Raw genomic sequence first — 15,747 nt, forward strand, 5'->3', positions numbered from 1 at the left:
GAAAAACGTGATGCGATTAACGAACTACCTGGACTTTCGACTGAATTGGATAGTGAAATACTCTGTGTCTTTGAAGGAACATTTTTAACAGGACATGCAGGTATGATCAGTTTCTGAATCGTAAATTCAATAAGACGACTAAGAGTGCGTGACTCGGGCTAAGCCTAATCAAAGACTATCCCGCTTTCCTTGTACCCGCATAGTTAGGCGCCCGAAATGGCGGAACAGAACGAGTTGGAAATCGAACGTGTACAGGCAAAAATGCCTATCTTCACTAAAACCAACATCAAATTATTTTTTGTGCAGCTAGACGCAGCTTTTGCCATTAATCGGATTACAAGTGAGAACACTAAGTACAACTATTTAATCAATTCCCTGGACGCGGAGATTCTATCTAACGTCAGTGACTTAGTATTTGACCGTCCAGCCGAGGCTCCGTTTACTAAACTCAAAGATCGACTCCTCGAAATTTTTCAGAACTCCGCTGCTAAAGAGGCTAAAATTCTGCTTGAAGATCTGGCGTTAGGGGATCAGAAACCCAGCGTTTTACTCCGTAAAATGAGGGAGCTTTCAGCGGGCAAGATTACCGAAGAATTTCTTAGAAACTTGTGGCTCCAACGTCTCCCCAAAAATATTCAGACAGTTCTGGCTGTTAGCGGTGATGAACTAGACAAGCTAGCCATCCTTGCTGACAAGGTTGTTGAACTTACAGAACCAACCCAACTGGCCAGCATCAACTTAGAAGCCGAAAATCCCGTAATCAAAAATCTCGAAATGCAGATTTTAGAACTCACAACGAAGGTTGCAGAACTTAATGTATCGCGTACTACTCGTCCCCGTTATCGTAGTAGAGAGAGAAACCGACATGACCCGAATTCGAGGTATCGCATTAGTTCACGCCCTCGAGGAAGAAGCCTCAATCGTCAGGGATATTGTTACTACCATGATAAGTTTGGATCAGCCGCTAGGAAATGTCATTCGCCGTGTTCCTTCGACCGAACTGCTGATCAGGGAAACGTGCGCAGCCAGCCGCAGTAACGGCCTGTGGGTCCAGCCTGGCTCCTAAATATAGCCGTCTGTTTGTGTATGACAACAAAACTGGCCTAAATTTCTTAATTGATTCTGGAGCAGATTTATCGATCATTCCCAATCGCACTAAGAATCAGCCTACAAAGGTTGAATTGTATGCTGCCAACGACTCTAAAATCTCGACGTATGGAACAAAGGTGCTAGAACTTGACCTCAACTTAAGACGTTCTTTCAGATGGGAATTTACCATAGCTGATGTGCAGAAGCCTATAATCGGTGCAGACTTTTTGGCCAACTTTGGACTCATTCTCGACATCAGAAACAGATTACTGGTCGACCCCCTGACTTCCCTTACTACACGAGGAAGATATTATACAGGACCACCTACTTCAGTCAAAACTATAATCAGCAATTCCCCAATGCAGGATATCCTCAAGGACTTTCCACATCTCACTCGTCCTCGACCGTTTTCAGATAAAGTCAGGCACAACACAATGCATTATATCGAGACACACGGTCCACCCGTATTTGCCAAACCCCGTAGATTGCATCCGGCTCAGCTGCAAGTAGCAAAGCAAGAATTCCAGCACATGATGGAGTTAGGTATATGCAGACCATCAAAGTCCAACTGGGCTTCTCCCCTCCATATGGTGCCGAAGGGTCGTAACGATTGGAGACCTACTGGAGACTATCGTGCCCTGAATAGGATAACTGTTCCCGATCACTATCCAGTGCCACACATCCACGATTTTGGTCAAAGTCTACACGGAGCCCGAATATTTTCCAAGATCGATTTGGTTAGAGCCTTCCATCATATACCAGTTAACCCAGATGATGTGCCAAAGACAGCCATTACAACGCCATTTGGGCTATTTGAATTCGTTTTCCTCCCTTTTGGTCTCTGCAACGCAGCCCAATCATTCCAACGATTCATGAACGAAGTTTTGAAAGGCTTAAACTTTTGTTTTTCATACCTAGATGACATCCTCATTGCTAGCACTTCGTGGGAGGAACACAAGATGCACATGTGGCAAGTGTCGATATTTACTGTGATGTATCGACAGGTCGCATTCGTCCATACATTCCGCCTAGTTATCGTCGCACTGCTTTCAACACTGTCCATAACCTGTCCCATCCAGGTGTAAGGAGCTCAACAAGATTGGTAAAAGCAAAATTTGTTTGGCCATCCATCAGTAAAGACTGCCAGACATGGTCTCGCACCTGCATTTCTTGTCAACGGTCGAAGATCCAGAGACATGTCGCTAGCCCTTTGGGAACCTTTCCTATTCCAGACGCTAGATTTTTAAATATTCATATTGACATTGTTGGTCCATTGCCACCTTCCAACGGCTCAACATATTGCCTCACAATCATCGATAGATTTTCTCGTTGGCCTGAAGCAATCCCGTTGCCAGATATAGCAGCTGAAACAGTAGCTTCAGCCCTGTACTCAGGCTGGATATCTCGCTTTGGAGTGCCTGCCCAAATAACATCTGATCAAGGACGGCAATTCGAATCTGGCTTATTTAACTCCCTCACTCAACTTCTTGGTACCCAAAGAGTAAGGACAACAGCATACCATCCAATTGCAAATGGCATTGTTGAACGCTTTCATCGTTCACTTAAAACTGCCATCAAGTGTCACTCTACTGAAAGATGGACGGAAGTGCTACCTACAGTCTTGTTAGGATTGCGAACTGCGCTCCGTGAAGACACCAATACTACCGCGGATGATGCTCTATGGCACCAGCCTCCGACTGCCTGGAGAGTTTTTCGTCACAGGTTCTCAGGACGTCAATCCATGTTCTTTCGTCGAAAAATTCAGGACGACGATGGCAAACTTAAAACCAGTGCCTGTGGTGCACCACTCCTACCGCAACCCATTTATCCACAAAGAACTGCAGTCATGTTCCCACGTATTTCTTTGCAATGATGCTGTACGGAAGCCCTTGCAGCCTCCATACGATGGACCCTACGAAGTCGTGTCACGTGGTAGCAAGACATTCACTCTATGCATAAAGGGAAAAGAAACTGTAGTTTCTATTGATCAACTGAAACCGGCTTTTCTTCTCGCAGCGAGTGAGTCGGACCAGTTACCCCCAATGTCTCCAATGCCAAGACCAGTGCCAACTAAACGTACCACAGACAATCCAGCTCTAACGCGACAAACTACCACACGCTCTGGCCGACATGTATTTTTTCCCGCTCGTTTCGTGTCGCAGACATTGGTGGGGGAGTAGCTGTGGCCGCCAGCGCCAGAGATCCCGAACACTGCCTGGCAACACTTGCCAACGAGATGTGGGCTGGCAACTTGTAGAAAAAGAAGCGCGAAAGTTCGCGGGTTTTTGCCTGGATGTTGGCCGAGGATGTTGATGACAGTTCTCACCTTTTTAATAAAGTTTTTTGTTACTGTTCGTGTTTGTCTGCTTAGTTCTAAAGATCAGTAGGATCGAATGACAAAACATGATTAATACATTCAGTATTGAAAAGAAAATGGTATAAACGTTGTATATTAAAATAGTTATTTATAAATAGGCTTAAGCCTAGTTAGGCTTAACTAATAGGCATATTTTTCCCATTCTGTTTCAAAGTTCGGAACGAAAACTGACAGATAGGTTCTGTTATAATAACTGGACGGAACGAAAACTGACAAGTATAGGTTATAATAAAATCTTTGTTCTATAGCCAATCCACATCTGGATTCCACGTCATGTGGACTAGTTACGCGAGCAAACGTTGTGTAGTTTGCGGCTGCTTCGTGCTCGAGTAGCTTACCTAGCAAAAATGGCCCATAGAATCACGAGAAAAAAGGCGGGGCTTAGGAGCGCGACCGAGATTACGCTAGCTCTTGCTTCATGTAGTTTGCGGCGGCTCTAAAATATAAATTTTCGTACTTTAACGTACTTTGAATTAATTAAAATTAATATTTTATTATAACTGCATTATGTATCTTATTACAAATTTCTATAATACATGTGAAAAAAACGATAAGATTGCTATTGTATATTCGAATATCAGTGGCGGAATGGAAGCACTTACGAGACAGCTTCCACGGCGAGAATAACTGAATGGTATAAAGCAGCCAGAGAGCATTTGCGCATGCGCTTTACAGAGCACCACCCTCAGCCGGTTTAGCTGGTGGAAGCTACACACGTACGCCTCCAACGATTCTATTGTGGTGTTCTATATGAGTGTGGCAGTACGACCCGCGAATGAAACGTACAGAAAAGGACACTGCAACGATTACAATAAAAAACAATGTTCCTTTATTCCACTTAGAACAAAATAAGATTCTTGTTGTTAAGGAATCCCAACTGAATTACAATTCGAGGTGTGTTAATTTTTAAGCGCGTAACAATCGGTCCCTCGTAAACGCGTAACTAACCTAACTTAAATCTAGCTTAAATCTAACTTAATATTAAGGAAAAATAAGAAAGATAGGACAGCAGAAAGGTAGAAGAAATGAAAGGGATGATTCACCCGGGATTTTCTCTTTTTCGGCGGATGCGTATCGATACTTTGTGTGGACCCTGGATCAGACGATAGTGGCTTTCCTCACTATTCTTCCTTCTCTCAATTATCGGGGTTCTCCAATATGCCGGTCTCTATATTTCGGCTCTCAACTCGATTATCGCACTTCTCTCCTCTCTCGGAAATCACGATCGAGCCTCGCTCTTGCCGTCCGTCTCTCTTCGTATCTCGTCGAAAAGTGACCCCCCTCTTAGCCACTTTTTCCCCATGCCACACACCTGCTATTGTCCCTACCGATTCTCAGAACTGCTGATCCAGCCCCACGGCGATAACGGTCATGGAAAGTTCCAGAAAGAATAGACAAAGGAAGGAGGAAATGGCAAAATTAAGATAAAATTACAACTATATACAATAAATACATATATACAATATGGCCGACGGCCACACTATCCCTTAGCCACTGGGTAGGGAGCTATCTGACTAAGTGAATTGTTTAAGATTTAAAAAGTAAAGAGTATTCAATGTTATTTTTATGTACTTTTTTTGCGAAGTTATATTTGATTATATATTTTAAAATTATACTGTAATTATATATTGACAGATTTTCAGACAAAATTTTTAGATTTTTTTCACTTTTAGATGTTAATAATTTTAATATTATGAAAAACAATTTCTCCAAGCGTGTTTTAATTCTTTAAATTAAGTAAATTTTATGGGAAATTTTTTGGTTTATCTAAATTACGTAGCGAATCGCAATACAGTAGAGAACCGAAAATCGGAATCAATTGGGGACTGGGGTTGTTCAGATTAGTGATTTGTTCCGATTACCGATTATGTACGAATAAATACATTAATCTGCCCGATGTTCAAATTTTTCTCCGTTGCGTGTCGCTTCGTGTTGAATTTTCGTCGATTTTAAGCCTAACGAAAATTTTTATAATAATAATCGAGGCTATCGTAGCGTTAAAAATTATTTCTGCATTTTGTACAAACAAAATAAATATATTGAAGAATATAAAAACATGAAAATTATACTTTAGAAGTAAATTTAGTATCAAAAACGTTCGATTCGGCACGACACAGTCCGACTGAAAATCGTTCCGATTACCGGCGATTCCGAATACCGGGGTTCCGATTAACGAGTCTCTACTGTATTTACATTCGTGCCCGGACTATATTGACAAGTAACTCTTAAACATAAAACATATTATAATTAATGTCGATCCGAACAAAGACGTACTAAACGAATTATATAATTTAATATCATTAATATTTACGGTACCATCTACCGGTGGGTCTGCTGAGCGCAGTTTTTCGACCACGAAGCAAATTCATACATTGGCAGGAACACTGGGAGGATAAATTGTCGTCGCTAGCATTTCTTTCGACAGAAAAAGAGCTTTTAAATACGTTGATGGAATCGACGACCAGCGACTTTTATGATAAAGTAATTAACGACTTTGCGGAAAAAATCGCCGAATAGAGTTAGTTTATAAAAAATTTAAAAAAAAACAAGTTTTTCTATCATTGTTTGTATCATATTAATTTGTATTGTGTATGTATTATTTGTATTTTAGAACTAAAATACATAAATTGTTTATTTTTGTCATTTCCAGTATTTGTTTAAAACTTTTATGGAAATGTCATGTACCGGACAGGTCTGACCCGTCACGAAAGACGCGAAAAAACGGTTAATTTAGAGAAAAATTTATTAGTTTAAAAAAACATAGGTAAAAGTCGTTTGTAGTCGGACATCCATTGTTTATATCAAACTGCCAGGCAGAAACCATAAATCGCGGAAGGAAGTCGTCCTATGATCGGCAGAAGATCGAATTCATCTTCGATTTTGACATTTCTCGCGCTCCAGGTAAGAGACTCGTTACGTTTAGTAACCAGGGACCAACCACTCGGGAAGCGTGATTGAGGGAGAACGACCAATCAAAATGGACGAAAGAAAGAACGGAGATTGATATAATCTCCGACAATCGAGGACACCTGGCACTCGGTTAACGTTCCGAATAATCAAAACGCCGTGTGTCAACGCGCAAAAAAAAAAAAAAAAAAAAAAAAAAAAATACAGTTTCTCGTCTATTGTGCCAACCCGTGCCACTTCGGACTTAGACCGTGTCCCCGACGCCAACAGAGGAAGTCTGCCCGTGCCCTACAGACTTGTCAACGCCATTGTCCCGGGGCCACCTTCGATCGACCATCAAAGAACCACATCGACGCTCAGGATGTCCGAACGGCTGATTGTCCTAAAGCAAATTATTTTGTACATAGTAGTATGTTTATTTTATGTTAAAATAAACGGCTTTTGTGAGATACTTGTCGTCTTTCTCTTCCACCACCACGCACGTACAAATGGATCCTAGACCTTAATGACGCGCAATTAACTGATTGCCCCTGGAAGTCGGCTTCTTACGGAAACACAGCTTCCCTATCATCAAATGTCACGGCATGCCACTGAAATATACAATTAATTTGTTGCAAAGAAAAATCAATACAATGTAAAATAATTATTGTTTGGGAATGTAATCAGCAAATGCCAATGACGCCATATACTAGACCGAGTTCGCTTTTGATTTCAAAAAGATTTGCCACCCCTGCTTAAAAGCTGGTGTATTTTAAATGGTTTAAGTGGAAGAAAATGTCAAAGTTTAGTGTTCCCCGACTTCAAAAAGACTGAGAACCACTGCTCTAGACCAGTAGCTCTGAACCAGAATTCACGACCAATCCGTGGATCCCTGGTTAAACGATACTATTTGTTTTCCCACGTATTATCTTCGACGCACTAAAATACATCTTTGAAAATATGAAGCCGCCGAAAAGTAAGGGGGAAAATGTTATAACTTGAATGTTTTTTACTTGAAATAAGATAATAAAAGATAATGTACAATATGATCATATTGTACATTATCTTTTATTTATCATTATGAAACTCTTTTTAAAAGAGTTTGGTTAAAGTCACAAAAGTTATATTTAATCAAAGATTCAATGAAGCGCAGCGAGCAAGCTTCCTTGGCAGAAACTCAAAATTAAAATTTTACCTTAAACTGTAGTGAGTGACATATTCGGAACAGACTGCCCGCGAAAAAATTTCTGGAGAATGCTCGTCCGGATTCGATTCCTACTCCCCCAAAGCGGTAGATCGACACCTGAACTGCCTCGGTTCCTCGGGTCAGAAGAATATACTTTATAAAAAGTCAATTATTTCTAAACGTTTTTGGGTCCACCAGTGGCCGAATTGCTAAAAACCCCGAACATTGGAAGTTGGTTGCCGGTTTGCTCCTCACCAACGGATCGGCCAGGTGGAGTTTACATATCTAACAACTAAATAGGGGCCAGTTTCTAATAGAAAGTCCTCTGGAAAGCATTCGTCTTAACAGATTGTCTTATTTTATAAATTCAATCCTGTAAACATTTACGATATTGACTGAATTTCTATCTATATATAAGAAAAGTAACAATGTTATAGTTTTCACTAGAATAAATTTCTAGTGAAAACTATTTAATTAAAATTTTAAAAAATACATTTGAATTGAAATTATAAAATATACACTATATGAATTTTTATTATTTGTAATCGTTTTTTTATTAGTTAAAAAAATTAAGAGTGAAAAGTTAGTGAAAAAAAATAGCCGCAGTGTAGCGCTAATGTTACAATAGTTGGATGTGTGTTTCTAGTTTGCAGTTACCGGTTTGAATTTGTTTTGAAAAAATTTTAATTATCTAATTGCATCTGTAAAATTAACAATCTCAATATGAGTAGAAGACGTTTGTCAGACGATGAAGAAGGTAATTAGACTCTTTGAGATATTGTTTACTACTATTTAGAACCTGACATTACATCACAAGATTAAGTTTCATTTCTTCACTATAAATTTCATTCGATTCTATTGCTTAATATTAAGCCTGTGATTTTAATAAAATAGACCAAAATAGTGCATTATGTCACTGATTTGACAGAACTTCTTATACATTACTTTTTAAATTTTCATCAAATATACATTTGCTATTTGTAGGATTTACAAGTATCTTTTGCTAGGTTTATAATCTCTTATGAATTATATATGTTGAAGTAATTACACTCTAAAATACGATTTAAAAATGTTTACGCTATATCCAATTATACATTTAATCTTATTACTTGATAATTTAATTCAAACAAAATACTTAAAATTCTTACATGACTCTCCCAGCACTTGAACAGGTGATTAAGCCTTATTTTGGGGGTAGAGTTGAGTTAAATAAAAAGGTTAATGTTACCTTAGGTGCCAAGATGGCGGCTCGTCTCCGATTCCAGCGAGGAAACAGTAGGACGCACATTCTAACCTAACCTATTCTAATAATTTGGTTGCTAATAATTATGGTAATTTATTAGAATAGGTTAGGTTAGGTTAGAACCTGCGTCCCACTGTTTCCTTGCTGGAATCAGAGACGATCCGCCATCTTGGCACCTAAAGTAACATTAACCAATAAGGAATATTAAAAACAATTATTATTGGTATTTACAAAGTTACAAAGAACAATTTTTGCAGAATGCTAGAGTTAATGAAATACACAAAAAATCAGGTGTTTGAACAAGTTAAAGACTATTTTTCTTTTGTACCTAAATGAGTCAATAGATGTTAGTGACACTATGCAATTGTTATTTCAGGTTTTTTGTGATTTTCAAATTAGGAAAGAAATGCTTACATTTATGAATTACCAGATTGAGCATGTGGAAAAAAATTTTTGAAATGTTTTAAAAAAAATTTAATCTAACTCTAAAAGTCTGCTTTCTGTAATACAAACCTTACTCCTGTTATGATTGAGACAAAATTAAGATTTGTTTCTCTTTTAAATGAAAACAATGTGAAGTTTACATTTTCATCTTTCCGTTGTATTTTGCATTAGGAAAACTTGTGTGCTCAGATGTCTAAAAATGATGAAATTGAAAAATATGATGGACATTGTTGTAAAAATAATTATGAATTACATTAGAAGTGGAAGCTCTCTCATACATTAATAATTTGTTGAGTCTTTACTTTCTTTCTTTCTCAAATAAAAGAATGTTTTGTCAAAAAGGAAAGATGAAAAATTTTCCTGAAATTGAAACTTTTTTCATGGCAATGTGATTTGCACTTTGTGTGACATGATGGACCACTTGAACAATTTTGAATATGTAGCATCACAGATGAAATAGAATAGTTAATGAACAATCAGTCTATTCATAAATTTCAATTAAAATTGAACTTCCTTTCAGAACAGTTTCAAAGAAGATAATTTGACTAGGATTTCTCTGATATTAAAAGATCTCTATGTAAACTGGATTGAAAACCTGTCTCAAAAATTTGAATTGCATTTCTCCAAGTTTAAAAATTTGAAATTAATATTTGATTTTTTTACATGATCCATTTCAGTTTGAGTTAGCAAATTCCAGTAAGGATATTGCAAATTGCAGATATTCTCACTATTGTCTGTTTATCTTTCCTTCATTAATTACAAGAACAGAGTTAGATAGATGAAAATTAAGAGCAGGAATGAAAAGCTTAAGGACCAGAGGTCCCAATTAACTGTATATGAACTTCTGTCCTGGACTGGAAGTCACGTGATTTTTTTAATTAAAATATGATTAAAAATCATAGCTTGACATTGTGATGATGTCACAATAATAGGCATTCAATGTTTTGGTCGACAAGATGTATACTTTGAAAAGTGTAGAACACACACAAAAAGTAAATGTTATGTCAAAGAGATGTAGCTCACTATTCTGCCAAATAAATGAAGTCTTCCAAATATAAAGATTGCAGTTTTAAAATTATGTGCTATGTTTGGATCTGTATGAGGGAATCAATATTTTCAATGTTAGATTTCCTCAATCTAAATTCAGATCCTGGCTTACTAACAAATTTGAAGTAAACTACTTAGAACATTCCATAGTAATAACATTCTAGTAACATAAGCAGTATACTTTCCATGTGCGTATTTTTTGCATTTTTCACATTGTTCAAATGACTTATTTTTACATTTTGCAATTTGGCATTGAATTTGTAATTTTTCTGGAGTCTTGAATAAGTTCTTCAACCAGATTTAGGATGAAATAAGTTTTTCAACCAGATTCCAAATTATATTCTTATCTGTAATTTTTTTGAATATTATCCAAGAATTTATTGCAGCTAGATTCAATATATTACAAAAAATGTGAACTGGGCAACAATGTGACACAGCTTTTACTTTATATTTTTTTGCTATTTAGTCAACAACATTGAAGCCAAATTTTGTTTTTTTTATAAAATACTATAGATTATGGCAGTTTCTTCACTTCATTTCCAATTTCTGCAGAATCATGGAGTGTACTCAATATTGAGACATTGTTATATTTTTTGGCCTGATATACTGTCAATGTTACATTACTATGATGCAGGACTTCCATGGAATGTCTTACAAGTTTTTGAAGAAATCACAATTTCTCTGTAACAGCAATTCATCGTACCAACAATTGTGGTAGTCTTGATTTGAAACTTCAGCCAGTTTGAGTGAAATGAAGAAATTGTCAATAGTTACATTTCTTTCTTTGTTTAGATATGGCTCTAAAACATGCAGCAATACATTCTCTAAAATGTTCTCCCCTGCTGGATGTAAGTCATCCATCTGTAGATGAAAAGAAGTGTTCAGAACATATTTAGAATCTACATCCAATGCCATCCTAAACTTCCAGAATTGTTGAGTTTATTTGTCATATACTGAGTGAATCTGCAATATGTCATTGTTGGAAAAAATTATTCATCAACTGATCTGACCAAGCCTGTAGCATATTGTGCACTTTTCAATAAAACAGTTGTATATTTTGGACATAAGTGCATATTTATCAGTTTTCAACCTTTATGACCACATTATTTTTAGATCAAACCTCAAAAATCTCATTATGTCTCTGAATCTGTCTCATGGCATTACTCTTTCAGAAGGAGGATCCTGTTTGGTCAACCAAAGTAGTCAACTTTTATACCTTTGACACTATAGACTCCGTGCATGTACTTTGTATAGAATTGCCAAAAATGATCAAATTCTGCATTTCTTTGTATGACAAAGAATTGGCTCCTCAATGAATAATTGCTACTTTTCATTTTAATGATATTGTGCATATGGGGTCAGTCCTTCCCTCTCAAAATAGTATGATGTATGTCTTTCAGCAATTGAAATGGTTCATCAAAAAATCTCCCACACTGTTTCATCAACAGCAAAATTGTTATTAGATGATACTTTCTCTGATGATCTCTTATTTCCACTGTTACATCATCTGCAATTTCTACATCTTCCTCTACTAATGGATGGAGATTATCTGTTTCTGTGAACCTGATTATCATTGCATTTGCAGTGTCAGAACTTTTAGTTGTTCCACTGCTATACTAAACTATTTCTTCATTATCTTTGCTAACAACTTCTGAAACATTTTCCTAATCACTACCTGATTCATCTTCTAACACATTTGGTAAATATATAAGGATCTCTTCATGAGAACATACACATGAAGACATTGTTGTATTGATTTTGTATTAATACACTTAAGATTTGTTCTGTAATAAAAATTGGTGAAGAATAAATTGATGTATTTTGTAGCTAAACAAGGTGAAATTTACAAATGCAATGTCAGAGGGGGAGTTGATATATTCCAATGAAAGGCAAAATTTTTCCTTTCTCAAATTACAAATAAATTCCTTTTTTTATTATGTTAAAATATATTTTGAAGTAATACAGATTATAAATAATGCAATATCTTCTAATATTTGATAGTAATATAAAACTAAAAAACTTTCATATAATTGACTGATAGGGAGAAATATATGAATATATATTTGACCATGACCACAGTTATAGGTTTTACCAGTCCATATTATCAGTTCAATATCAGAAAAGTTCAATTTTTCTATAATATTTAAAATCTAAAATTATGAAAAGTGAAAAAAAAAGCATCTAAAACTAAAATTTTCCAAAGGATCAGAAAAGAAACAAAGGCATAGTAGTTAAAATGACTGTTCCTGCAATTTTAGTGTTAATTGATTTAACTCAATTTTTTTTAACATCATAACCATTAAAATCAGAATTTCTATTAATTATCATCTTTTTACTTATCCTGCTTAATATTAGTATTGCATAGGTGTGTCCCAAAGTGATTACAATAAGCAAATTTTACTGTATTTAAAATAAAAGAGTGCAATATATAAAAATAGAATAGAATAAATTATATAGGTAGAAAGAAGTAAATAATAAGGTGGTAAAAAATTAAGAACTAATTAGTTACAAATGCAATAAGAAAAAATGTCAAAGATATCATTTTATAGTTTTGTATATAAGATGAAATGGAATAGTATGTTCACAATAACTGTTCAAAATTGAATATTTGCTTTACTTTTAAATAGTGCATTGTCAGTAACTTAGCTAAAAATATTTTTAAAATACAATTAGTTATACATTATAAAAATTTCATTAGTTAATAATATAAGAGCAAACTTGAAATCATTTTTTTACAGAAGTCTAATTTATTATTTCTTTTAATTTGTGAATTTTTTTATAAATAATAAGAATGATTTCTCCTTGCCCCACAGTTTGAGAACAACTGTATTAGATGAACTAATAATTAAAGTGATATTGTTATTGTATTTATTTTCAAAGTTAAGAACTTTTAGTCAACTTACTCTTAAATTGTTTATAAATTTTTATTTACAGTATTTATTATTATCTACTATATAATAATAAATACTGGTAAAAATACTACAAATATTAGTTATTTGTCTTTTAAATTTTTATTTGAAATCAGATGATGATAAATAACAATTAAAAATGTATATTTTTGGTATGTTTATAAATTTCCTTTACAGGGTGACAATAATTAACCCGTACAAGTTTTTTTGCATCGTAAATTTATTAAAGAAATAAAAATTAGGAAAATAACAGTAGATAGCAGTGACGATACTTTATGTATTAACCAGATTTTCAGCCGGTTTCAAAGTGGCCTCCTTTTGTCTTGGTGCAGAGCCCCAAACGTGTTTTGAAATTCTCGGCAATGGGCCGCAGCTCTTCTGGAGACAATTTGTCCCACTCCCGGCGCAAGGATTGCTTCAGCGACTCCAAACTTTTGTGGCGCTTAGTGCAGGCCCTGGCCTCCAAAATGGACCACACGCTGTAGTCCATCGGGTTCAGATCCGGCGAGTACGATGGCCATTCCACAGACGAGATGAAATCAGGAAAATGGGCCTTGCACCACTCCTGAGTCTTCTTCGCCCTGTGTGCTGGCGCTGAGTCCTGTTGAAATGTCCATTTTGCACTGCCAAAATGCTGCTGAGCCCACGGAATTACCACGGTGTCAAGAATGTCACTGCGGTACACATCCTGATTTATTTTGGCCCCTTGATCGACGAAAACAAGGGGTGTCTTGCCGCTTGCACAAATTCCGCCCCAAACCATGACTGACGTTGGATTTTGGCGATGTTCAATGATGGCTGAGCATCCGGGAGCCTCTGCAGACCAGTTCCTGTCGTTTTGATGGTTGTGCTTCTGTTGTATGGAGAAAAGCTTCTCGTCTGTGAAGAGAATGTGCTCCCATTGTCGACCTGCGGCCCGACGCTTGAGTTGGCGGCATCTTTGGAGTTGCATGCACTTGTTTTCATTGGTGAGAAGCTGAACCTTTTGGAACTTGTAGGGCTTGAGTCCAAGTTCCTTTTTTGCCATTAACCGCACCGATTTGCGATTGATTCCAATCTCGCGAGCAATTTTTCTCATGGAGACCTTTGCATGTTGGTCAACTCGCTTTTTGATGATCTTGCGGTTCCTAGACGTGTTGACGGTGCGCTTTCTTCCACGTCCAGGACGGTCACCATCGTGGCCAAGCTCCTTAAATCGCCTAACTGCATCTGAGACTGTCATTTTAAGAACACCGAGCAAACGAACAATTTCACATTGCCATTTTCCTTGCCGGAATAGCTCTAAAATTGCACAACATTTGTTTGCCATCCTTAAAAAAATAAAAAACTAACCCTTATTACAACGAAAGCACATCTACATGCGCAGGAAATCACGGAGAATTAAACACAACAGTATGCAAATTAGTGACATAAAAAAGTTAAGTTGCAGCATTGCTACAAACTTTGTACGGGTTAATTATTGTCACCCTGTATATACAGCATTTATAGTCTTCTAATCTAGTATAAATAGAATCGAGATTCCTTATATATATATATTTGCTTAGATATTTACCTTAAATGAGTCAAAAAATATTTTGTTTATATTGTGTGCTATTATGCTTTTTTCTTCTCTCCGTTTGTTTTGCACATTTTTACAGTCACTTTTAATACATGGATCATGAAACTTGGCACCATTATAATAACAACAAAACAAACAAACTGCTAAAATTCGTGTTACCAAAAATATTATAAATAGGAACATTTTTGACCTTGATTGATGTTGTCATTAGCTAATTACAGAATGGATAGAATAGGATTGTTTTGCATTTAAAAATTAAAAATTCTGAATTGGAATTTAGATGCTAAATGAGTCTGTTTTAAAAGTTTCCACTATCATCTGTGAAATGAAAATTAAAATCTATATAAACCAGTGTTTCTCAAACTTTTTGGACCTCAACCCCCCTTCTGCACTTAAAAATTTCAAAGGATCCCTGAAGAATGAGTGTGTCGAAAAACATCCCGGAGGGAGGGGGTTAGGCTTATATTTAAATATTTATATTGTTTTTATTATTTGTATGTGCAATTTATTTAAGTAAAAATTATTTTATATATTTTTTATTTCTATTATTTCTAAACATTAATCCATAGTAAATTTATAAAATATTTGAAAAAAATTGATCTGGCATCAATTTTTCAGCGACCCCCCCCCAAATATTTTTCACAACCCCCACTTTGAGAATCACTGAAATAAACAATAAATGTACTAATTCAATCTTGGGTTATTAAAATCTGTTACGAAATAATTAGATTATGATATAGTAAAAAGACAAACAGATATTCAATTAAATGAAAGCATTTTTAGAAAATGACATTTTGAAGTAATGTATTAGTCTAAAATATATGAAATTTGTTGCCTTTTTCCAGATAGGAGCAGCAGAAAACGAAGACGAGTCAGTTCAGAACCAAAAGAGATAGAAGATCGTCTTGAATCTCTGATTATGAGAGTGGGCGAAAAGGTATTGTTAGTCTTTGTTATTTTGAGACTAATTATTTTATATTTTTGAAAATAAATTTTACTACATGAATT

At 35.9% G+C, this 15,747-nt stretch overlaps 2 protein-coding genes across 2 annotated transcripts in view; both read left to right on the forward strand.

The window, feature by feature from the left end:
• The first annotated feature begins 216 nt into the window (after positions 1 to 216).
• LOC136985960 (uncharacterized) lies at positions 217 to 2,962 on the forward strand. The gene is made up of 4 exons (XM_067283381.1): positions 217 to 847; positions 894 to 1,034; positions 1,132 to 1,826; positions 2,027 to 2,962. The coding sequence occupies exons 1-4, from the start codon at positions 217 to 219 to the stop codon at positions 2,960 to 2,962; spliced, it is 2,403 nt and encodes an 800-aa protein (XP_067139482.1).
• Positions 2,963 to 8,134: 5,172 nt separating this feature from the next.
• The window catches only part of Cbp80 (Nuclear cap-binding protein subunit 1), a 35,384-nt gene continuing 27,771 nt past the window's right edge, over positions 8,135 to 15,747 (forward strand). The window contains exons 1-2 of the mRNA XM_067283353.1: positions 8,135 to 8,295; positions 15,585 to 15,676. Coding sequence (XP_067139454.1) covers positions 8,262 to 8,295; positions 15,585 to 15,676 — 126 coding nt within the window. The 5' untranslated portion in view covers positions 8,135 to 8,261. The remainder of the gene's footprint in view (positions 8,296 to 15,584; positions 15,677 to 15,747) is intronic.

The sequence above is a fragment of the Centruroides vittatus genome, unplaced genomic scaffold, assembly GCF_030686945.1.
Source record: "Centruroides vittatus isolate TY-2023 unplaced genomic scaffold, ASM3068694v2 contig_983, whole genome shotgun sequence".
NCBI classification, from domain to species: domain Eukaryota; kingdom Metazoa; phylum Arthropoda; class Arachnida; order Scorpiones; family Buthidae; genus Centruroides; species Centruroides vittatus.